At 41.5% G+C, this 26,504-nt stretch overlaps 1 protein-coding gene across 1 annotated transcript in view; it reads right to left on the minus strand.

Moving 5' to 3' along the window:
* Nucleotides 1–11,648: 11,648 nt before the first annotated feature.
* me1 (malic enzyme 1, NADP(+)-dependent, cytosolic) overlaps nt 11,649–26,504 on the minus strand; it is a 241,267-nt gene continuing 226,411 nt past the window's right edge. The window contains exons 12-13 of the mRNA XM_052024700.1: nt 18,211–18,309; nt 11,649–13,554 (exon numbers count right to left, since the gene is read on the minus strand). Coding sequence (XP_051880660.1) covers nt 13,387–13,554; nt 18,211–18,309 — 267 coding nt within the window. The 3' untranslated portion in view covers nt 11,649–13,386. The remainder of the gene's footprint in view (nt 13,555–18,210; nt 18,310–26,504) is intronic.

Below are 26,504 nucleotides of genomic sequence, written 5' to 3' on the forward strand. Positions count from 1 at the left end.
TGTTCAAAAGGTAAAAAACAGTTATCGATGAATAAATCATGGAAACATGTTATTCCCTTCATTTTCCATAAAGAAAAAGCTGAGTCGATTCTGGATGGTTGAAAGAAAAAATTAGATTGAATGGGGCTTGATAAGTTAAATTTATTCAATCCAAAGAATTTACGGAATTGAAACCATATTCATATTGTATGTTTAACTATTGGGTTAGTCCTATGTTTACTCAATTTAGTAAGTGCAAAAGGGAGTGAGGTTCCTAAAACAGAAACCAATGAAAATCCTTGCATTGATTCATACTCAAGGTATACTCATTTGGTACACTGAATTACATCTAAATCTTGTGCCCAAAAGGTTACATATCTGATATTAATTGCCCAGTAATATAATCTAAGGTTAGGCAAAGCCATGTCACCATCCTTTTTTAATTTTTGTAAATATTTTTTACTTAACCTTGGGTTTTTATTCTGCCATATATATGAAAGAATTTTAGAATCAATAGTGTCAAAAAAAGATTTCAAGTTATTTTTATTAGTCACATGTACATCGAAACACAGCAAAATGCATCTTTTGCGTAAAGTGTTCTGGGGACAGCCCACAAGTGTCGCCACACTTCCGGCACCAACATAGCATGCCCACAACTTCCTAATCCGTACATGTTTGGAATGTGGGAGGAAACCGGAGCACCCAGAGGAAACCCACGCAGACACAGGGAGAACATACAAACTTCGCACAGACTTGGATATTAAATTATAGAGTAAGATTTCAAAAATTGTCACGGATACTGTTATGACTGACTAAATTGAGCCACACGGAAGCTGTAACTGAGAAATATAAAAGTTTTTATTCACACAGCAGATCTACTGGAGAGAATCTAGAATTGTCTTCCAACTCAATGTTTTATACTTCTTAAACACAAAGATAACAATAAACAATTAACCACAGTTTCAATGACTATAATCGCCTACTTAACTTTAACATTTTGAGTGCAGACAGGTAATTTTGCAGAATTACATATTTACAACGGTAGCACATCCCAACTAGCAGAACTCTTTTAAATATTCAATGGTGGTGGTTGGTCCAAAAGTTTCTCAGCACAAACTCCAGACACCCAAAATATGTTGAGGGAAGGGATGGCTCCCTGAATATACAACTAGCCAGAATATTAAGTGACCAAACAGACCTGTCCTGAACTGTGCATTGTGGCAGGGATATGCCTTTAATAATGTGCTAATGCAGGAGATGGCCACTTAATGCCTCCCCCTCCTTCCCCCCCCCACCCCCGTCTCATCCTGAAGTTTTCAATGACCACCAATTAACATCTACTGTCTTTCCCTGTGTAGTTTCAATGGTACAGAGTCAGAATGTCCCACATTCAGTATTTGGTTTCAATAGCTATAAAATATCAGTTGAAGTTAAACTGTGAAAAGGTTTTACTGGTATTGGTATTGGTTTATTATTGTCACTTGTACCGAGGTACAGTGAAAAACTTGTCTTGCATACCGATCGTACTGGTCAATTCATTAAACAGTGCAGTTACATTGAGTTAGTACAGAGTTCATTGATGTAGTACAGGTAAAAACAATAACAGTACAGAGCAAAGTGTCACAGCTACAGAGGAAGTGCAGTGCAGGTAGACAACAAGGTGCAAGGTCACAACAAGGTAGATTGTGAGGTCAAGAGTCCATCTCATTGTATAAGGGAACCATTCAATAGTTTTATCACAGTGGGATAGAAGCTGTCCTTGATCCTGGTGGTATGTGCCCTCGGGCCCTGGATCTTCTGTCTGATGGGAGAGAAGAGAGGATGACCTGGCTGGGTGGGGTCTTTGATTATGCTGGCTGCTTCATCAAGACAGCGAGAGGTAAAGACAGAGTCCAAGGAGGGGAGGCTGGTTTCCATGACACACTGGGCTATGTCCACAACTCTGCAGTTTCTTGCAGTCCTGTGCAGAGCAGTTACCGTACCAAGCCGTGATGCATCCAGATAGGATGCTTTCTATGGTGCATCAATAAAAGACTGGTTCTCATTTTAATTAATATCTGCTATCCATAATTTCATAACGTCAGAATAATCCCTAACAGATACTAAGTTTCAACGTGTGATAGTAAGGATGGTGGCAGTGGACCACAATAGCAGATCAATAGGTCAGCAGAAATGGCTGACTTGTGACAGATGTGAGGGAAGGGATGGGGAGAGTTAGGGTAGATAATGGCACAGTTCCAGCAAGTATGAAGGAACAGAGCTAACCAGGGTCCATGCATATAGATCTTTGAATCTGGCTGAACATAATGAAACTACAATTAGCAAATCACATGAGATGTAGGGCTTCACAAAATAGAGGCTGAAGTGAACTGTGGGCCCTCTGAACAGGTCCGAGAAGGTGAGCAAAACTGTCACTCTTTCACACACTTAGACACAGAATGGTAAATGAACATAACTGTTTATTGTGAATGCTGGTCTTTAAATGAATTGCAAGAATGGTGTAAAGAATGTTACGAAGGATAATCAAGTGAGTCGGTCTCTTAAGGTAGGAACAGCCATTCAATCTTAAGCAAGTAGCTTTGTTTAAGCAGCTAATAGACATCATCATACTACTCTTTTAAGAAAAGTGAATAATACTATACAAACTGATAAACATATTTACATTGGAGACTTATATAGGTAAATTCAGGCCAAGTGTAAATTTGAATATTTGGTTACATCCAAAACATCAACTTGAAAATCTGCTTACATTTTAAGAAAAGGCGTCCACAGCGTATGAACTAGGACATTCTTTTTTTCACATTGCAGGATCCTTGCTCTCTGCAGACCTTTTCGAGGCATTCCTATACATTGTATCTCCTCTTCGTTTTGGATCTTCCAGTAGATTGCCCCCGATTCACGTTATTTACTCTGATTGACATAGTCACGAACTTTCTTGTTTCCTTCAACATCCTGGAGAATCCCACCCACACACTCCATTTGTGCCACTCATATGAACATTCTCAGGCTTTTCCTTTTTTACATTGGTCCTTTCCTCTCCTTATCACTTGACGCTTTGACTTGCAGGCCTGACTTTGACTGTCCTTCTTCTCTTCGGCCTCTAGCTTTGCAAGCACCTTGAGGCCGATTCTGCTGTGCTTGAGCAATGCAGATATTATCTGGGTAAACCCAACCTCTAACTCATTGATTGTTGTTTATCCTGGTGTTCCCAAAATGCTGCTTATTCTTCTCTGAATTAAGCCCAGCTCTATCTACAATTAGTTTGCTCATGTGCAGAGCTTCATAATTAGGTACAAGTGGGTTGAAACATTTGAACAGTGACTCAGCACGCTTTGAGACAGAAACAGTTGGACTCTGGTGCTTGGCTTGGTTTGGTTTTGCGACTTTGAGTTTTGCATGTAATCCCTGTCAACCTAGTTGTGATCCTTGCTTTCCATATAGGTACTAGGACTGTTTTGTTTCTTCTAGTTTAGCTGACTTTGACAGACCCTCTGGTACTTTCACCTCTGTCCTTATCTCTCTAATCTCAAAAGAATCCAAACGAGCCTTTCTGAGGGATACCATTCTGATTAAAGGTCTCCTTAGGAACCAAAACTCAGGTGGTGAAGCTAGGCTCTAGCTTAAGGTATACAAAATTATGGGGGCAGATATAGAGCAGATAGTAAGAAGCTTTTCCCCATGTCAAAGGTGTCTAGAATCAAAAGGCATAGGTTTAGCGTAAGGGATCAGAGGTTTTGAGGTGATCAGAGGAATTTTTTTTTTCACCCAGAGGGTGGTTGCAATCTGGAACACACTGCCTGAGTGAATAGTGGAGGAAGGCACTCTCAAAATATTTGAGAAATATCTGCAAAAGCATTTGAATTGACAAGGCATGGAAAGGTCTGGACTAATTTCTGTAAAATGTCATTAGTCATGAGTACTTGATGATAAGCATGGACATGGTAAGCCAAAGGGCTTGTTTCTGTGCTGTATTACTCCATGACTCCCTAAGCACAGCCAATCTGAACCCAAATCAAACCCAAGTATATAGATGTTTTTTCCCTTGCCCAACTCATCACTGTAAATGTAACAAACTTAAACATGATATTTACTTGTTTGATGATGACACCAAATATTGATCAAGAACAGAGCACACGTGGTCACACCAAGTTAAGAAGGAAAGTGGTACACTGGCCTCTATTGCAAGAGGCTTTGAATATAGGAGCAAGGATGTCATACTGCAATTACACAGGGCTTTGGCGAGACCACACCCAGAGCATTGTGTGCGATTTTGAACATCTAACCTAAGAAAGGATATAATTGCCATAAAAGGAGTGCAGTGAAGGTTCACCGGACTAAGTCCTAGGATGGCAGAATTCAGGAGAGGTTTTGTCATCTAGGCATGTATTCACTAGAGTTTTGAACAATGGGAGGAGATCTCAGAGGGTGATGAACCTGTGGAATTCTCTACCACAGGAAGATGTGGAGGCCAATTCACTGAAATTATTAAGGAGATAGATAGATTTATGGACAGAAAATGCATCAAAGGGCATGGAGGGAGAGTGAGAATATGGTATTGAGATAGTGGAGCACTCTTGAAGGGCCGGATGGCCTACTCCTTCTCCTCTTTCTATATTTCAAGATTTCAAATCATTTTGACCTGGATAAAGTGCTGAGCCAAGCTGACATGGCCTGGTCCAGCCCAACCTGATGCAAACCTAAAACTTTTCTCACAACATATACCAAACCCAACCTGAGCCAGGCTTCTGCTCTGCTGACTCAGACCAATACGCCCATTTGTTTTATGAAGCAAGTCTACTCCTTGCATTACAGTTCCAAATGGAGTTCCTGATGCAGCTTCTTGCTTTCTTCTGTGTCTTCATATTGATTGCCTTGCTCCCCACTTAAAGTTTCTTTGTGTTGGCTTCCTCTTTCCCATTCTCGAGTCTCTTCATTGTTTGTGTAATAGACTATTTTGAACAACTGAAGCACTTCTTCTGCTGGTTTTACTTTAGTTTGCCCTTTCCGTGCTCTGCCTTTGCCTCTGCAGTGCTTTTCACAGTGTCTGTGCTGCTGTGCACCTTCCCTATGACCATAGTCTCCCTGGTACCATTTCATGCTTCTGATCTGTCCTGACACTGCCTGTCCCTGCTTTCATCATTGGCTCTTCCCTTCCTTCTCACATGCCAAAGCATTGGAAATACAAGTGATTCTGGAGTGAGAGAGCTGTCCATTCACTCCCTGCATGTTTCTGCTCTACCAAACATTGAGCTGAAACAGAAAGTTTTCATACCAGTTACTTGAATCTAAGACCCTGCCCAATACAATCAGTTTTTGCCAGATTGGTACACATGGCAGGGATGCTATTTAACATGCATGCTTCATTGTCATTTTAGTCTATGATGATATTCAAACACCTATTTGAGTATATTCAGTAGGTGCACCTTCACCAGAAGGACTGCAGCAGTTCAAAAGGTGACTCACCATCATCTGCTCAAGGGCAAATAGGGATGGACAAGAAATGCTGTTCTTCTCAGTGATGCCTGCATCACACAAATAAATAATAAGATTCAGAATTTTCTGAGATTCAGATAACGAGGGGGGAGTGAAGCTAAAGCATCTGCTGAGGACCAAATGTTCAGGGTCAGAAGATGGTGAACAAACCAAGGGTGAAGGTGGAGTCGGGGGAAAGTGGAAGGGGAGAAAAGTCTGGATGAGTCTCAGAATTCAAGAGCTGTTAAAGTTTACAAGCCTTGATGCCTGTACAGAAGGAAATGTATCTTTCTTGAAGCACCAAATGTGCCAAACGATGAAATAGAGCTGTGGACCAGGACAGCTTTGGGAAAGACATGATACTACTGGGGTCACGAGCACCCAAGTGCCAACTGAACATGAACAGTGATTCAATGAATGCCAAATATTTGAAGCTATTTATAATCATGGGTTCGTGCAAGATGGGAGGGTTGGAATCCACGTGGAGCAAGTCAGAGCTGGAGACATTTGCTATGGAAAGAGAAAATGGTAAGAATATCCAGCAAGACAAAAATCACATCCAGGGAGGGAGAAGCAAGGCTGACACTGTTAACTCAGAACCAAGAAAAAAATAGAAAGGAAACATGGTTTAAGTTACAGAGAAAGATGGCGGTGATTGTGGTTGGTGGGTTGGGGGAGGGGGTGGTGGTGAATGTTGAGAGGACTAAAGGGAAGGTGTCACAGGGTGGAAATGAGGAGTAATGCCATGGCTGTAATGCCAGCTGAAAGATGAGAGTGGGAAAGGTCTGTCCAGAGATGACAAATAGAAGATGCTGAAACTACTCAGGAGGTTAGGATAGCTGGAGACTCAAGAGACTGCAGATGCTGGAATATAGAGCACAAAGCACTGGAGGAACTCAGCGGGTCAGGCAGAGAAATGGACAGTCAACGTTTCAGCTTGAGATAGCTGTTTCATTAACCTCTGGTTACGTGGACTAATTGACTGGTTTTGGCTAAATGATACTGGGGGGATGCGAGAACAAACAGTTTTACACAGCAAATGATAGTGACTGGCATTCACCGTCTATGAGAATCATGTAATTGGATATGACCAATGGTTTCAAGAGGAAATTCAATAAGCACCTGAGGGAATTCAGCTTGCAAGGACAGCAGAGAGAATAAAATAACTAATTGCACTGCCGAGTGATGGCGTGGACTTGTTGGGCCAAATGTCCTATGCTTTTATAATTGTAACTCTATGACTGTATACTATTGTGCTTCCTCCCTGGTGGGCATTCTTGCTAAGAACAAACGTACCCTGGGATTGTGATGCATAAAAGCAGAGATGCTGGTTGAAATTAAACTCTTTGTAATAATACAGGGGAGATCACAGATATTGGCAAGGAGAATTTTATAGGGTTATCAGGGCTGGGTATGCTTTCTTTATCAAATTGTTGCATCTCATACTGAGCTCAACGCTGGTTTCGGGTTGAGACCCTTCATCAGGACTGGCAAGGAAGAGGGCAGAAACCAGAATAAAAAGGAGGGGGGAGGGGGAGGAGCACAAGCTGACACGTTGATGGTGAGTCCAGGTGAGAGGGGGAAGTAGGTGGGATGAAAAGGAATGATGTGAGAAGATGGGAGGTGATAAGTGGAAGAGGCAGAGGGCTGAAGGAGGAGAAATCTGGCAGGACAGTAGACCATGGAATAAAGGGAAGGAGGTGGGAAACCAGAAGGAGGTGATGGGCAGGTTGTGAGGACAGGGGAGGAGAAAGAAGTGGTGAGGAGGCCACAGGAATGAGGGAAAACAAGGTGGGGGGGGGAGAAGGGGAAACAAAGGGGAGTGGTTACTGTAAGTTAGAGAAATCCATGTTGATGCTGTCAGGTTAGAGACTACCGAGATGGAATATTAGGCGTTGCTCCTCCAACTTACATCTGGCCTCAACGTGGCAGTAGAGGAGGCCATGGACAGACATGTCAGTATAAGAATGGGAAGTGGAGCTGAAGTGGATGGCCACCAGGTGATCCTGGCTGTTGCAGCGGACGGAGCGAAGGTGCTCGGCAAAGCGGTCACCAAATCTGCGTCAGGTCTCACTGATGTAGAGGAGGTCACACCGGGAGCACCAGATGCAATAAATTACCCCGATGGATTCACAGGTGAAGTGCTGCCTCACCTGGAAGGACTGTGTGGGCCCTGAATGATGGCGAGGGAGGAAGTGTAGGGGCAGGTGTAGTACTTTGCACAGTTGCAGGGATAAGTGACTGGAGGCTGATAGGTGGGGAGGGATGAGTGGACAAGGGAGTCGCAGCGAGAGTGATCCCTGCGGTAAGCAGGAGGGGAAGATGTGCCTGGTGGTGGGATCCTGTTGGAGGTGTCAGATGCAAAGGTTGGTGAGGACAAGGGGAACTCTATCCTTGTTACATTTTGGGGGGGGGGGGGTGGTGGATGGGGTGAGGGCAGACGCGCGGGAAATAGAGGAGATCCAATATATCATTCTCTGCAACTTCCACCATCTCCAGCCGTGCTAAGTGTTAACACCTGCCCCTACACCGACCTGATGGCATCAACATCGATTTCTCTAATTTCCATTAACCACTCCCCTGTTTCCCCTTTCCTTCACTTCTTCTCTTTCTCCTCCCCTGTCCTCATGATCTGCCCATCATATCCCTCTGGTTCCTCACCTCCTTCCCTTTATTCCATGGTCTCCTGTCCTCTCCTATTTGATTCCTTCTTCAGCCCTTTGCCTCTTCCACCTATCACCTCTCAGCTTCTCGCATCATTCCCTTTCATCTCCCCTCCCTCACTCTTTTTGCATAGTAGGGGAATTAAGGGTTATGAGGAAAAGGCAGATAGGTGGATCCGAGTCCACGGCCAGATCAGCTCCGATCTTATTGAATGACAGAGCAGGCTCGATGGGTCAAATGGCCTACTCCTGCTCCTATTTCATATGTTCTTATGTTCACCTACCTTCCCCCTCTCAGCTGGATTCACCTATCATCTGCCAGCTTGTGCTCCTGCCCCTCCCCCCACCTTTTTATTCTTGCTCCTGCCCTCTTCCTTTCCAGTCCTGATGAAGGGTCTTGAACTGAAATGTCAACTGTTTATTTCCCCCCATAGATGCTGTCTGACCTGCTGAGTTCCTCCAGCATTTTGTGTGTGTTGCTCCAGATTCCAGCATCTGCAGAATCTCGTGTCTCCGAATAACAATGAAGGAGCGTGGTTAATGTGAAAAAAAGATATCAGATAAAAGCTAAGGTGCCTTTTATATTAAAAATAATTTCAAAGGGGTTGTAGCAGCCAAAGTCGCCAGCTGTGCTGTTTTGTTACAAATGCTAGTTGTCATCTTACTACTCTGGGTCCCTGCCAAAAATATTCAACCAAGCTTGACCTCAGCAATTCATTCAGGATCAGGAGCACAGGTTGCAGCAGGTGAAAAACTCAGTTCACTCATTTTGCAGTTATGAAGTAAAACAGAAAATCTAAAATTCCAATGAAATGAAACAAATCATAAATGTTGTTCATATTGTAAATGCATCATATAAATCTAATGCTGAACTTATAAATACTAGATGCTGTAGGTTGACTACAAAATATTTGTATGCAAATACTGTAATTCATACTCAGATAGGAATTCTATTACTGGAGCCATAAAATAAAATGATACCAACTCTTTCATGCACCAGCATTATCAAAGTACATTTATTAAACTTTGCAAATACTTGGAGGTGTTGTGGGGGGGTGGGGTTGGGGTGGGGGTTGGTGGGCAGGAGGATAGTGGAGGGTGGAGTACTTTTTAAAATCAAGATTTGTTAACTGAATGGGACAGGATTTTCTTGATGAACAGTTTACATTCATGTGGAGACGTTGTATGCAAAATTATTAGCAAAAACAACAAATGTGTGCTACTGATCAGGGATTGACTGGACTTTCTCCTTGTAAGTCGTTCAATAAAGTGACCAAAAGGCTATTTTGATTTTGGAAACCTTTTCACACCAGCACACTTTAGTAAGTTAAATTGTACTTATTTCTCCATCTTTATATTCTCCCTCCCCACCTGGATTATTCTGCCATTGGATTCCAGGTACTGGATCAATTGGATTCAAGAATCTTAACTCAGATGAGCTACACCCATGAAATGCAAATGCACAGCAGTTTTATTTCTAGTTTGTCTCCACTATTATTAATGTTAGAAACATGCAGGTCCTACCATTATCAGTGAGCAGGAAATCTAATTGGCAATAAGTGTTTTGAGATACCATTGACAGTACAGTTTTCTCCCCAGAAGGATTTCGACACAGCTCATTTTTATGTCTTGCTTATTTTTTCCCACTTTATTTCCTGTAAGCCTCATCATCAATCAGATAGGGAATGCAAAAACTGAAAGTTATTTGAAAAGGAATGTCAAAAAACAAGTTAGGAAATGAATCAAAAAAATCCCTTTACGTAAGCTAAACATTATCAAAATATCAGTGTACGTTTCATTGGGAGATAGTCTAGAATCTCCATAGCAGCTCTGTCCTAACCGCTGAATTAGGCCTATATTACATCCTTGCCAAATGGGTTCTGTTGACCTCATTATATTTCTGTTGAATTGCAGCTCATCAGATCTTGCTACCCTCTGCAGCCAATGAGTGATATCTTGTATCTGCAACTCACTGCTTGCAAGATCATCAGCCAAGGGGAAGGGGAGAGGTTGAGGCAGTAGAGGGAGTCAGGGTCAGGGGCAAATGCAGAGGCTGTCAATGATTCACCAAGTTTTACAGGAGAGTCTATGTAATTATTCTTACCAAATATCAAAACTCTAACAAACAGTCACAGTCTACCCATCTCTTCTTATATGGCAAACCCACCATCCCTGGAACCAGTCTTGGAATTTTAATGCACCCTCTCTACAGCAAGTACATCCTTCGACATGGAGACAAAACCTCCACTCAATATTCTAGGTGTGGTCTTACCATGGCCCTGTCCAATTACAATAAGCCTTACTCTTTCATTCTCTTGTAATAAAGGCTAATGTATTGTTTGCTCTCCTAATCACTTGCTTAACCTTCATGCTAGCCTTCAGCAATCTGTATACAAGACACAGAGGTCCTTTTGAACATCAACACCATCCAAGCTCTCAGCATTTAACCACTACTCTGCTTTACTATTCGTACACCAAAGTGAATAACATCACATTTCCCACACTGTATTTCATCTGACATGTGCTCACCCATTCATTTAGCTTGTTCATCCTTGAAACCTTTCACCATCATCCCCCATACAAAACAAGTTTGTTCAGCTAACTTGGAAATTTGGCCCCTTCAGCCAAATTGTTGACATAGTTTGTGAAAAGCTGAGTTCCAAATATCAATTTCTCCTACATTCCAAAGACCAGCAGATTGGTGGACTAACTGGTCATTGTAACTTGCCCCTAATATATAGGCAAGTGGCAGAATCTGGGAAGCGGGGTGGAGGGTTAATGAGAATTTGGGAACAGGTTACAGGGAAGATTGAAAAAACACGATGATGCTGGAGGAACTCAGCAGGCCAGGCAGCGTCTGTGGGTCAGGACCCTGTTTGTCCTGTGTTTCTCTAGTATTGCATGGAAGATTAGTTGATGAATAGGGTTACTCTGAGCCAGCATAGACTCAACAGACCAAAATGGCCTCCTTCTACATGGCAATAAAATATAGCAAAATATTACAAAGTGATATTAAATGAGAAAAGAGCTTGAACCAAGATCCAAGTTTTAAGGGGAGCCTCAAAAGGAGGAGAGAAAGTATAGACAAGCGCACAATCCACTATGTCAACATATGCATTTCATCCATTTTGTACTTTAAAAAAATCTTCACCTGGCTCAGAATAAAAGGATATCCCTTTAGAACTGAGATGAGGAGGAATTTCTTTTGCCAGAGGGTGGTGAATCTGTGGAATTCATTGCCACAGACAGCTGTGGAGGCCAAGTCACTGGGTATATTTAAAGGGAAGGTTGATAGGTTCTTGATTAGTTAGGGTGTCAAATATTACAAGGAGAAGGCAGGAGAATGGGGTTGAGAAGGAAAAAAAAATATAAATCAGCCATGATCAAATGGCAGAGCAGAGTCGAAGGGCTAAATGGCCTAATTCTGCTCCTACGTCTTATGGTCTAATGCCACACCCATGCAAAATAACAAAAACATTCTTGTATACAAAGCCACTTTAAAATTCAATTTTCCTTATTTGACACAAAGCATTTTGATCACAACGCATATCAACTTTATTTTAGATCTCCACTTTTTATGCTGTATCTGCCATCTCAACCAACATCTTAATATTATGCTGTTACGTGCAATTGCCTTGCAATAAGAGGAAAGGAAAAACTGGCACAGCAGCACACAAACTCAATTTTAGTCACCATTTTTCCCATGGAATCAACTTAATGTGAACTGCAAGTTTACAACTTAACACCTGTATAATTTTCAAATTTGAGAAATGAAGATCCAAGTGTTCAAAGCCACAGCTGTGACATACATGCTCACTTTAATGCACCTGTGAATCTGCCACATATAATGCAGAACAAAATATTCCATATTAAACCAGTTTTGTCCCTTAGTTTCCATCGATTTTTTTTGCTGAAATAAATTGTGGTAAGATGAATATGAAGGAAATTGCTTCCTTTGTGAACAAATAATCAGTTTTATGCTTTGTTGAAAAACCAACTTTAATTTCTGATAATTGTTGACAGCAGGTGTCTTCAACATATTTTGCACTTAAAGATGCTATTCTAGCCATCACCCAGAGCAAAAGAATTGTGCATAAGTCAGTCTTCTGCATAGCAGCAATAGCTGATACCCAGCAATATTTTCCTTTATATTAATACTGGAAAATACTTCAAGTGTTTTCTTTAAGGAAGAATAGAAGTCTCTATTTCTGCTGCCAATGGGGAGGACGAGTAGGCCATCTGGGACCAGACAATGAGCAACACTCATGATTTTAATGGTTGAGCCTCAAATGCAAACTGGATACAAATTCCTCAACCACTGCATCCTGGAAGGGGCTGTTTAGCTATTTAGACCAGGGAGCATGGAAGCTACCTTCAAAGGGACCTGTGGGAATGGTACCTGATACAAGTCATGTGACAATGAGGGGCTTGGTAGGAGATCAGGAGTCAGGGCAGGGCATGGACTCAGGGCAGTGGGAGGTCAATTGTTTAATTGCAGAGTCTGGAGGGACACTTACATTCCTTCTGGTCTGTAAGAAAACGTCAAAGACATTTATGGTCCTTTCATAAGTCACCACTGCTCCCCTGCTCAGTTTCCAGGTAACAACAGATTACAAAGGCAAACTTTGCCCAATTCTGGGAGGCATTCTTACCACATGAAATTTTAATCCAGTCAAAAGTTGGTGCAGAGAATCCCCACACAACTTTAACTACTTGTGCCACCTTTGCCACCCAAGCTCACCGCTGCCAAATCCACTGAACTCAAGGTTTCTAACAGTATTTCAATACAGACATTTCAAAAGCACTCACCACTGTCTGCAAAGTGATGAAAATGCTTTGAGTTACCACTTTCAGCATTGCTTAGTGATGTCATCAACTGGAATGGCCAAATTTTAAAGTACCAGCATTAGATCATATGATCTTATGGAATGACGTGCTCCCAATCTCACCTGCAGCAAGCAGAGTTGTGGTAAGGATGTTAGTGTGGGTCATATTTGATGTCCTGCATTGGTCAGCCACAATGTCATTAATGAATGACATAGACATGTGTTATCTTAACTGCAGTCTAATATCATCAGCAAGAAAAGCAGAATAGAAAGGATTTATTTTCATTACAGGAAGAAATATTTTTAGTCAAAGAGATATATAATCAGAAAATGAAACTTAAATATCTGCACCATACTGCAAACTTTAATATTGAATCTGATTCATTTCCCTTATAAATTAATCTTATAGACTTCTCTATAAACCCTGAATGCTAGGAATATTGATTTTATATTTTGACTGTTTGAATCTTTGATGCTTCTTCTGGCCAGGTATAGGAATCAATTACAAAATTATCATAATCAGTGCTGTAAACGAGGGAGCTGATCAAAAACTGTTTGTCTTCAGGCTCTGGGTACACGGATGCCATTCCATTTTTGAAAGCATATTCAGCAACCTGAAAAGGTAAAGCAGAAAGTTGACTGAAAATTAAACTGCAGATACTGGGAAGCTTGACGACTGCACAGGGTACTATGTCAGGGGCATAGACTTGTTAAGTGACAAGATCATAAGAAACAGATAGCAGGATAGACCAGAAGGATCCTCAAGCCTGCTCTGCCATTCAATAAGAGCATGGCTGAACTTGGCCACAGCTCTACTTTTCTGCCTGTTCCTGTAACTTTCATCTTCCCTAAAGAGTGAAAATCACTTCATTGAATACAGTAAAATTCTGATAATTCACTACCTGACCATTTGGAAATCCCAATGGTTAGGCGTCAGGCTCAGTGGGTCCCAACTCCTGCCCTCCATTCCACTCACCAGGGTCCTGGTTGATATGCATCCTTCAAACTCACTTGGTCCTACTCATTGTGTTACCTTAAGACTTACTGGGGCTTGTGTCCTATGCTTCCTCTAAATCTACCAGATTCAGTGAATAATATTATTATCCTAATGTGTAACCTCTAAAAAAAAAATCAATCAGATGTATGTTGGAGTATTTATAGAATACTATGCAAAAATTTGCTAGTCTGGCACCAAGGTCTGTCACAGTTCATCTCTCATTTTACCCTTTAATCTATACTCCAGTCCACTTTAGCTAACTGTGCCTTTAGGTTTAAAGGCTATTAGAAATGTCAGAGAGACTACTTTTCTCCCCAGGTTTCTCATGCTCAACCTTAATGTAGAGTTATATCATGTTATGGCTGCCACTCCAACAAGATCCTTTAATATAACCTAATTAACTGTTTCATTGCACATGACCAAATCCAAAATAGCCCAGCCCTCAGTTGGTTTCATCATGTTGTTCCAAGAAAATGCCCCAATATCTATAAACTCAGCCTAAATCTACCTTTGCCAATTTAATTTGTCTAATCTGTATGTAGAGTAACATTGCCCACAACTTTTATGGTGTTTTTCTGGCCAGGCCTCCATTTCTTGATTTATACTCTGCCCTATCATATCAGTACTGTTAGAGAGCCCATATAGCATTTACACTCGTGACCACTTTCCCTGGTTATTTCTCAATGCACCCATACTGATTCTACATTCAGATGTTCTGACCCAAGATCATTTCTCATTCCAGTATTGATCTGGAGACAAGAGATCATAAATATTGGATTATGAAATAAAAAAAAACCAAACTGCTGAAGGAACTCACCTGCTGATTTCCTCCAGCAGTTTGTTTTTTTTGATCCAGTACTGATCTCATCTTTGATTAGCATGTTTGCCCCACCTCCTTTTCATTGGGTTTTTGAGACTGTTAGAGTTCCACTTACCATCTTCAACTATCAGCATTTCTATACACGCAAGGTATCCATCCACAGTCATTCATTTAGCTTGATGTTATTTGATAAAACCATCATTCTACTTTTTTAAAATTTAAATTTAAAAGTCACTCTTCTGCATAGCAGCAATAGCTGATACCCAGCAACATTTTCCTTTTTACTAATACTGGAAAATACTTCAAGTGTTTTCTTTAAGGAAAAATAGAAGTCTCCATTTCTACTGCCATTGGGGAGGATGAGTAGGCCATCTGGGACCAGACAATGAGCAACACTCATGATTTTAATGGTTGAGCCTCAAATGTAACCCTACAACCCTACAAGAAAAACCTGCTTTACCTGTAGCTGCTGAAACATTTTGGAAGAGCAGACCCAGTTTTAAATATTATTTGATCCTGAACTGCCTCACACCTCACTCATGTTTGCCCATCTTTCTTTCCTTCAAATCATCTGCCCCATGATCATTTCATCATGCCACAAGCTTCCCTTGAGCGAATGACATTCTTGTTCTGCTTCACTGGGATCCATGGTTGATTCACTTCTTTAGAAACTATGACCTTTCATCTTGCCTCTATTCTCCTTGCCAGACCTCAACATATTGTCCTCTCCTGCTTGTGAAATACAGAAAATGCTGGAGATACTCATCAAAGCACATTACCTGTGAAGAGAGAAAAGGAGTTACCAATGCTTCAAGTAATTGACCTTTCAGTCATTCTGATGGAAGGTCATCAACCAGAAATGTTAACCCGGTTTCTCCTTCCACTGATGTTGCCTGAACTGCTGAGTATCACCAGCATTTTCTGATTTTAATCTCATATTTCAGGGATTTTTTAGTTTTTAAATTACACTTGTGTTTATTGCTTGCTTATCAGCACACAGTCTTAAATCTATGAATATAGTTATCTGCTCATGTAGCCTCAAGAAACATTACAACCACCTCTGTAATGGCAATGAAGCTCCTCTTGCAAGATCAGCATTGTGGCTTAACACCTGGTCCTTATACATTTCCTATGTGGTCTCCACTCACCCACCTCGCTACATTTCACCCACCCCTGCACACTCCTACATACTCCTTCCTTTACCCACCATTCAGATTTTCTTCCCTGCCCCAAACCATAATTGTCTTTCAGTGGTTCAATCTCTTTGGCCATCTCCCCAACCCACAGCTCACTGCCTCCTCCTTTGCTCCTGATCACCAAGTGAGGTTGTATTTTTCATTCTTGCCTTCTTCCCTGATATAGAAGGTAACATTTTGGCAATTTACTTTCCCCATCTGTTCTCCTACACCTTTAACTATTTTCTGTCTTTAATTATGTTCCTAGTTCCTTTTGGAAAGCAACCATTGGATCCATTAGAAGAGAACAGTATAACACAGGAATAGGTCCCTTGGCCCATGACATCTGCATTGACCATGACACCAAACTAAACTAACCCCACCTGCTTGCACATAGTCTATATCCCTCTATTTCCTGTGTTCATGCCTAAATGCTTCTTCAACATTGCTATCGTATCTGCTTCCACCCCTCCCCTGGTGGTGCATTCCAGGCACTTATCACTCTCTGTAAAAAAAAAACTTGCCTCCTAAATCTGTTGAACTTTCCCTTCTTGTCTTAAACCCTTGTCCTCTAGTACTTGGCATTTCCACCCTTGGAAAAAAAGATGCTGACTATCTATGCCCCTGGTAATCTTATATACTAATGAGCACCTCATTAGGCAATGCATTCCAAATCCTAACCAATTATTTAAAATCATTTTTCTCATGTCACTGTTCTTCTGCTGATCTCAAGTTTGTATCTTCTGGTTATTTATCTTTCAAACTCTGGAAATTGCTTTTCATTTCTCTAAATTATAAAGGATTTTAAGCACCTGTCCTCTGCTCCGCATTAAGTACAGAATTCATGGTTCTATTAACAATTTACAGGCAATCCTCAGGTAATGGAGATGGGTGGTGGGGGGGGGGGGGGGGGCGAGTTCCCAGTAAATCATCCTCATCATGGCTTTCCACAACACAAAGCCACATCATCTGCACGTGTTAAGAAATGCAAATTGAAAAAAATAAAAATTGACAAATTCCATGAGAGTGAATCTTTATTCCTTCAGATTTTTTGGTGTTGAATTGGGAATTCTGTAAAGTGAATTTCTGTTACTAAAACTGCTGCAACGCTGGTGTCACCTGTAGGTACCCTGACCTGCTACTCTGAAGGATGTGTACAACTGTTTCCAGGTCTTTCTATTCCTATACCCACTTAAATTGTACCATTTAGCTTTTGCATCGCTCGTCATTCTTTCTACCAAAATACATCACACTGCACACTAATGTGTTGAATTTCTCCTGCCACATGAACATCCATTCCACCAGTTGGTCTGTTCCCTCTTGAACTCACTCTTACGTCCCTCATTGGTTATTATACTTCCACATTTTGTGCCATTTGCACCATTTGATATTGTACCCGGTGCACCCAAGTTTAAATCATTAATGTACATTAGAAAAGCAGTGGTGTTAACACCAAATTCTAGGGAGCATCATTCTCAAGGGGAAAAATATCTTCCTCCAAAAATTAGTTCATTATCCCTTAGCAAATTTTGCATCAATTCTGCTGCAGCCCCTTTTAACCCACTTTTGATATACAAATACCTCATGCCCCGCTTACATTCTTCACTGAGCTCCTCTTGCTCCTCTCCCTCATGCTCCCTCTTTCATTTGTCACCTCTCTCCCCCTGCCCATCCCCAGTCTGTCTCGTCCAACTTGGTACAATTATTCCAAAACTAAATTTGTTGGACGTGAACATCTGATCAGGAGCACCAACAATCCAAAGCAAATTAACCCAGTCTCTTAAAGAAATCACTGGGTCATTTTTAGCAGCCAAGTTTTTATTTCAACAATGCTGCACTGGAAAAACACAGTGTAGTGAATAAGTAAGGTACTGTTATCAGCAATATCTGTATTATGGATTTCTTTAAGTGCTATTGATGAGAAGGAAAATTGCATTTAGCAAGACTTAAAGTTTCATATAATAAGGGCAGGTACAGTAGTGTAGCAGTTAGTGTAACACTATTACAGCACCAGCGACCCGGGTTCAATTCCAGCTGCTGTCTGTAAGGAGTTTGTACATTCTCCCCGTGTCTGCATCGGATTCCTCTGGGTGCTCTGGTTTCAAAGACATACGAGCTAGAAAGTTGTGGGCATGCTACGTTGGCGCCAGAAGCGAAGCAACACTTGCAGGCTGCCCCCAGAGCACTATGAAAAGATGCATTTCACTGTGTTTTGATGTACATGTGACTAATAAAAAGATATCTATATCAATTCAGCCTTAAAAGTAAATTTTATTACCTTCACTGCTAAGGTCAGGGAAACAGCTTGGATAGTATTAAGCGGAGGATACAAGCGTCCTTCAGCCAAATGTTCCTCGAGAACCTGCTCAGCTAAAGCCTGGAACACAAGAGCACAAGCACAAAAAGTAAGAACTAGTGTTCTGTAATGTATTAAAATATTCTTTCTTCTGTGGACTATGGGAATGAACTTCCATGGATTTAATCTGTAATTTTAAATTGAGCAGCACAGTACAACCAACAAGCTCAGCACAAACCCCCATTTGTGACTGCAGCCTTTGCAACTGCTGACATTCAGCCAAATTGACCAAATCGCATCCAACCATTCCTGTGCCAAGTCAGCTTGTCCCAAATGACATCCTCTGGAGTGTTCTTGTGCCACAGAACCATTGCCAAGTATGACCATGCTAAGTCAACAATATCTCAAACTCAACTCCACAGTTCTACCCCAACTCCTGTCCCCAAGCTCCATCGCCCAGAGTACTGGTTGGTTCCAGCTCTTCTGCCCTGGGCACTGATGGACTCCCATTCCCCATACCCAAAGACAAGGCCTAACCAAGCCAAAGTACAAGTGAACTAAATTATCTGTAAAGCAGGAGGAGAAATCCAAGACAAAATGTCTGTCTTGAACACTTACTTTAATTAACTAGTAAGCGATTAAGTGAAATCTGCAACTACATGCACTTCTGATTGCCAAGAATGTTCTGATAACATGAATAGACTGTTGTAATAATTTTCCAGCAGCAGAAGATATAGGAACACAGCATGGCTGATTGCCAGTTTGATGGACAGTTTCTTACATCAACCAATTGGTTATCTGTGCCAAACAAAATCTACAAAGTTGGACATTGTTTACAATATTTGCTATTTCAAGGTGGTCCAATTTTCAAGATCAATGAACCAGACCCATTTAAAGCAGCTAACCTGACCCACTTCACTGAATAGGAATATCACATTTGAATAAACAAAATCAAAATAATTTCACATGGCATTTCTGGAAATTTGACGGTCCAGGACTTGGAAGTATACAGAGTACAATCAGAGGCAACCACAGTAAGTGGTTCCCAATCACTGTGACTCCCTCAAAAGCACAAAGCATTTGAATTTGCTGTTTGGGCCTCTCCCTCACTTCTGTGCTCTTCTCCCTATCAGATCCCAATGAAATAAGTCGATTTTGATAGATGCTGAGCATAATCAACTTCAATGATTCAGCAATTCTGATGTGAGACTTTCCAGTTCTGTACAGTCCTTTGCTTCCAAGTATTTGAGGTAGGGCAAGGCAATGCAGTTATCAGAAGAGTCTCAAATTGCATGAACAAGGGAAGTATTGAGCTGTGATTCTTCAAAGGTTTCACACAAGCTGACATTTGCATGGTCCTTATATAGAATGTCAGGACCTATACAAAGGCTTCTCTGATTTTCCCTACAGTAAAAAAATTTGCTTGCCTGTTTTAATACCTTTCAAATTACTCAGATGAAAACCAAAACAGACATTTTCAATTGAGGTCAATGTTGAAGGAAGTTAAAGTATTTACTAAGATACCATAAATAAATATATTACCACATTAGTAACAAAAACATGAAACGTGTTTTGCAGAAAGATAATCCACAATGATAAATAGCTATTTTCTTAGTTTGGACTTCCCTGGTAATGTAGCCAAAAATAATGTACACCTTGCAGACAAGAATCCTCACTGGAACTTGGTGAAATTACTAAAAAAAGAAACACAAGAGTCTGTTAATGCTGGAACTCGGTGCAAAAGACAAATTGCTGGAGGAACTCAGTAGTTTGAGCAGCATCTGTAGAGGCAAAGAAATGGTCCCTGAATCAGGATTGAGTGTAGAGGGAAGATAGACAGTATATAGAAGTGAAAGGGATGGGTGAGACTGGGGCTGCTAGGTGGAACCAGGTGAGGTGGGGATGATGGACAGATGGAACCAGGTAGGGGATGGAGGGGGGAAGGTAGAGACAGAGGCTACAAGGTCATAAGCGAAACAGACATTTTTGTGATGTTTCTTTCTGTTTCCACCTATCACCTGCTAGCCTCCGTCTCCAAACTCCCCCTTCTCCTCCCCCACCAGGCTCCACCTTCCATCATCCTTCCCTTATTTGGTTCCACTTATCACCTTCCAGATGTGAATTTATAGCCGCTCTCAATCTACTCTCTGCAGTTCCTGCCAAATACTGTTGCATTTCCAACTGATCTACCTCCAGCTGTATCCTTTGACAATCTTGCACGCTATCTACAACTCCACTAATTTTCACATCAGCTGTAAACTTACTAATTAGATCCCCTATTCCATCTAAACCATGAATATAAATGACAAACAGAGGTCCGAGCACTGATCCTTACAGAACGTCGCTAGTCATAGATCTCCAGTCAGAAAAACACCACTCTACCACCATCCTCCATCTTCAGTTTTTAATCCACATTCACAGGAGGCCAGTTTGATGATCTATCTTGGATTCTGGCTGAGATCGTCACAAGCACAGAAACCAATCTCCAGCTTCATGATATCATGGAACAGCTGAGAATAATAGATACAGCAAAGATACAGTGAGACCAGACAACAATCCAACTTTCTTACTGAAGCCTTGTGCTCCAGAATTGACAAAGGCAATCTGTTCCAGTACAGCTGTAATATGTGGAAAATTGGTATTGGTTTATTATTGTCACTTGTACCGAGTGACAATAATATTGTCAAAAAACTTGTCTTGCATACTGATCATACAGGTCAATTCATTACACAGTGCAGTTACATTGAGTTAGTACAGAGTGCATTGAGGTAGTACAGGTAAAAACAATAACAGTAAAGTGTCACAGCTACAGAGGAAGTACAGTGCAGGTAGACAATAAGGTGCAAGCTTACAACAAGGTAGATTTTGAGGTCAAAAGTCCATCTTATTGTGTAAGGGAACCATTCTATAGTCTCATTACAGTGGGACAGAAACTTCCTTGAGCCTGATGGTATGTGCCCTCAGGCTTCTTATCTTCTGCCTGATGGGAGAGGAGAGGAGAGAATGACCCAGGTGGGTGGGGTCTTTGATTATACTGGCTGCTTCACCAAGGCAGCAAGAGGTAAAGACAAAGAGTCCATGGAGGAGAGGCTGGTTTCCATGACGCGCTGGGCTGTGTTATGTCCTGTTCACAAAAAGCAGGACAAATCCATTGTAGCAACTTATCACCCAACCTACTCTCAATCATCAAAGCAATGGAAGCTATCATCCTTAGTGCTATCAAGCAGTACTTACGCACCAGTAACCAATGCTCAGTTTGGGTTGTCAGGGCCACTCAATTCCAGACCTCATCACAGCTTTGGTCCAAGGAACTGAATTCCACAGAGGAGAGTGACCGCTCTTGACATTCAGGTAGCATTTCACCAAGTGTGGCATCAAAGTGCTCTGGTTAAACAGAGGTCAAAGGGAAAACACTCCAGTAGTTGAAGTCACTGCACAAAGGAAGATGGTTGCAGTTGTTGCAGGTCAGTAATCCCAGCTCTATGTCATACCTGCAGAAGTTGTTCAGGGAAACATCCCAGTGTTCAGCTGCTTCACCAATGTCCTTCCTTTCATCATGATGTCAGAAGTAGGGATATTCACTATTGATTGCACATGTTCAATTCCAGTTGTAATTCCTCAAAAGATGAAGCAACCCATGCCTGCATTTAGCAAGACCTGAGCAAGTGTCAGTACCATTAGTGCCAGGAAATACCCTTCTCCTACAAGTGAGGGGATAACTGCCTAGTCTTATCACTAGAATTATCCCCACCAAGGCTTCCAACATCAACAGCCTTGGGGTCACCACTGACCAGAAACTCAACTAGACCAGCCGCAGTGGCCTCAGGAGCAGGTTAGAGGCTGGGTATTCAGCAGCAAATGAATCATCTTCTGACACCTCAAGGCCTTTCCACCATCTACAAGGCACAAATCAGGAGTGTGATGGAGCACTCTTCACTTGCCTGGATAAGTACAGCACCAACAACTCAAAAAGCTTCACACCATGACCATGCATCATTTTAAACATTCATTCCCTCCATAACCGCCACACAATTACAGCAGTACATACCACTTATCAAAAAGCACTGCAATTACTTGCCCAGTTACTCCCAACCCCATAACTTCTTTCACCAAGGATGACAAGGCAGCAGGTGCATTGGGAAACTACAATATGCAGGCTTCCCTCCAAGTCATACAATGTCCTCATTTGGAAATATATCACCAGTCCTTCACCATTGCATGGTCTCAAACCTGAAAGACCCTGCCCAAAAGCACTGTAGGATTACCTTCACAGAACTGCAGTGGTACCACCTTCTCATAGGCAATTAGTGATGGACAATAAATGGCAGTCTTGCCAGTGATGCCCAAATCCCCAAAATGAAAGAAGTACTTGCAGCTATATTATACAATAAATATACATACTAATTACAGCACAGGAAAACATTCAGAGTACATGCTGGCTCCAAGGAAAGCAACCCCAACAGTACACTTCCCCCTATCATATTTCCCTGCAGCCCTGTAACTTATTCTTCCTTGTAGTTCCATCAATTTACCCTTCTTTTGCCACTCACCAACACCAAGAGGCAATTTACAGTGATCAATTAACCTCCCAGAATGCCCATGGGATGTGGAAGAAAACAGGAGAACCAAGAGGAAACCTATGCAATCACAGGGAGAACGTGCAAGCTCCTTACAGACAGCACCCGAGACAGGGATTAAACCCGGATATCTGGAGCTGTAAAGCAGAAGCTGCAAGTGCTACACCACTGTGTTGCTAAGCAATTTAATAATTTGTAATGATGTCTCCCACCATCCTCTTGTCTGTTATGAAAACAAACTCCATTCTTAATTCTTCATAGTCTGAACTTCCGTTGTTACTCTTCTCCAAACTTCCTCCTGTTGGAAGGCAGGATGAACAGGATTGAAATCACTCCAGTGATAGACATCAGTAATGCAAAAGAAAATTTTCACTATTTATAGAGCAGATGTCCTGAAGGAAGATTTTGTTTGGACACATTCAATTTATAAACATATTTACAAGAACTTCACCTTGACTGGAAACTGAATTAACTCAATTTCCTTGTTAAAGACTCTTACCAGCTCCATTGCCATCTGCTTTAGTTCAGCTTGAAAGCCAGATGGAGAAGTAAACACAAACCAAGAAAAAGAGAAACACTAGAGGGGGTAATTTTCATTTGTGCCAGCAGATAAAAGATCATGGACACAAAATGTTACCTGCCCATCCCCAAGTTGCTGTCTGACCTGCAGAGTATTTTCTGCTTTTGTTTCAAGTTGATGGATACTTCTGAACTCCATGCAAAAGTGACATTATCAAGAAATGTTTCCGTACTACTTTTACAAAGGCACCAGAGAAATAATGCTAATCACCACAAACTAAATTATGTGTAGCTTGTAGGTCTTGTAATCTAACAAATCATAAACTGTGCTCTTTAATAATCAGAGGTACTGCCAGTTTTAGCTGGCCTGGATAAAGGAACTCAAGAACATTTTGTCTATTATTATAGAGTTAAGTTTGCTCTGACACAACTGTAGTGATGAATACAAATGTTACAACTTTCCCATTTTAACATTAAATTGGACATGCCTGGACAAGGGTAAAAGAAAAAGGGAGAGCAAGTAAAAGAAAAGCTGTGCTTCCTTCTTAATAACTGCTGTGACATCATGTTGCATAATCTACCATTATCTAAAAGCTGGATACAAGGCTTGCAGCAATATTGTGGAAAATAACTCTTCAGTCATCAACAATATAAACTCAAAATATTTTGGAATAATCAAGTAAAATAATGGGCTAGGTGAGATACAAGTGCTTTCAGGATTAGCAAACATGTAGATTAATTCATACTGTAACAGTTTTCCAATACATTATTCTTCAAGATTATAAGTATTATCAAAACAATTAGTGTTCACTTATTTCAGATTTCCAGCAACTCAGTTCCACCACTGCCTTTTGTCTTTCCCTCCTGTCCTCATTTATCTCCTTCTATTTACATTTCCACCAGGCAGATCATCCGTGATTAACAAACCTTCACAACCATACTTTGTGTCAGTCAAGCGTCACTCAGTCTCCACCTTGTCACAGACAATCCCTAATCCACGCTTTCCCCTTAAAACTTCTTCCAAATTTTCCCAATTCTGATGCCAGGTCATTGACCAGTAGTGTTAACTCTGTTTCTCCCTACACTAATACTTCCTGACCTGCCAAGTACTTGCAGCATTTTCTGTTCCTCCAACACCGATCTCCAAGCAGGATTGACCTGGTAGTCCCACAGAACATATTTTTTTCCTACCTTGATGATCTCCTTTCACCCTGGCCACTCTCTTACCACTTACATCCATGACACCTCTGATGCTTTCCATCATCTTAACAGTTTCCTTTAGTCCTGGTCCCAATGAGCTCATTTTCATCATGGAAGTCCAATCTCTTTATACTTCCATCCCATAGAAGATGGCCTGATCAGTCCTTGATTCTTCCTTGAACAGAAGCCCAATTAACCCCTTCATTACCAACAGCTTTGACTGGCTGAACTTATCCTCACATTGAATAACTTCTCATTTAATTCCATTTGCTTCCTCCAAGTCAAAGATGTAACTTTGGGAACCTATGTGGATCCAAGCTATGCCTGTCTGAGTGGCATAGTCAGCTTCATCATCTTTTTCCAATACAAAATGATTCATTCCTGGTGCTTTGTGCTGTCATGCAGTACTCAAACATTTCATCAACTTCATGCACATTTCTACTCTGTTCTCACTTGCACGTGCTCCGTCTCTGACTTTTCCTTTTCCTTTCTCAACTGCTCAATCTCCATCACAGTAACCAATGTCCACTGTAAGCCCACAGATTTCCAGAGCTATCTTGATTACACCTCCTCCCACTCTGCTTCCGTTAAGGATTTCATTCTATTCTCCCAGTGACTGCTTGGTGACAAAACTGTTCACATCCATGCTTTTCAATAAGTCTTCTATTCCCCTAAATCATTGTTTCCCCTCCACTATAGTTGACAGCTCCCAATTAGATTTGTTCCATTTCACACACTTGGTCTCACCCCTTCAAATGTAGAAGGACATATGAGTTCAACCACACTACTTCATTAGCTAGGAAAATTGAATGTTGTAAACTTATCCCTTGACATAAGCTAATAGAAAAATGATTCAAAGAGGACATTGAGAGAGAACAAGTTAGAACATTACAGCACTATACAGTTCCTTTGGCCCATGATGTTGTGCCGACATTTTATCTTGCTCTAATATCTATCTAACCCTTTCCTCCCACATAACCCTCCATTTTTCTATCATTCATGTGCCTATCTAAGAGTCCCTAATGTATTTGCACCCACAAGCTCTGCTGGCAGTGCATCACAGTAGTGCAGCTGTTAGCGTAACACTTTACAGTGCCTGCGACCCGGGTTCAATTCCGGTTGCTGTAAGGAGTTTGTACATTCTCCGTGTCTGTGTGGGTTTCCTCCGGGTGCTCCAGTTTCCTCCCACATTCCAAAGACATACAGGTTAGGAAGTTGTGGGCATGCTATGTTGGCGCCGGAAGTGTGACGACACTTGTGGGCTGCCCCCAGAACACAACGCAAAAGATGTATTTCACTGTGTGTTTTGGTGTACATGTGACTAATAAGGATATCTTATCTTACCTTATTCCACACACCCACTGCTCTGTAAGAAAAACTTAACTCTGACAACCCCCTATACCTTCCTCTAATCACCTTAAAATTATGCCCCCTCATGTTAGCCATTTTCACCTTGGGAGGAAGTCTCCCAATGTCCATTCAATCTATGCATCTTATCTATCAAGACACCTCTCATCCTCCTCTTCTCCAAAGAGAAAAGCACTAGCTCATTCAACCTATCCTCATAAGACATGCTCTCCAATCCAGGCAGCATCCTGGTAAATCTCCTATGCACCCTCTCTAAAGCTGCCACATCCTTCCTATAATGAGGTGACCAGAACTGAACACAATACTCCAAGTGTGGTCTAACCAGAGTTCTGTAGAGCTGCAACATTACCTTGTGGCTCTTGAACTCAATACCCCAACTAATGAAGGCCAACACTCCATACACCTTCTTAACCACCCAATCAACCTGCTCGGCAACCTTGAGGGATCTATGGATGTGGACCCCAAGATCACCACCAACCTTCGTGTCATCAGCAAACTTACTCACCCACCCTTCCACATCCTCAACCAAGTCATTTATAAAAATCACAAAGAGCAGGGATCCCAGAACAAATCCCTGTGGAACACCACTGGTCACCAAACTCTAGGCAGAAT

Source organism: Pristis pectinata, chromosome 10, assembly GCF_009764475.1.
Source record: "Pristis pectinata isolate sPriPec2 chromosome 10, sPriPec2.1.pri, whole genome shotgun sequence".
Classification (NCBI taxonomy): domain Eukaryota; kingdom Metazoa; phylum Chordata; class Chondrichthyes; order Rhinopristiformes; family Pristidae; genus Pristis; species Pristis pectinata.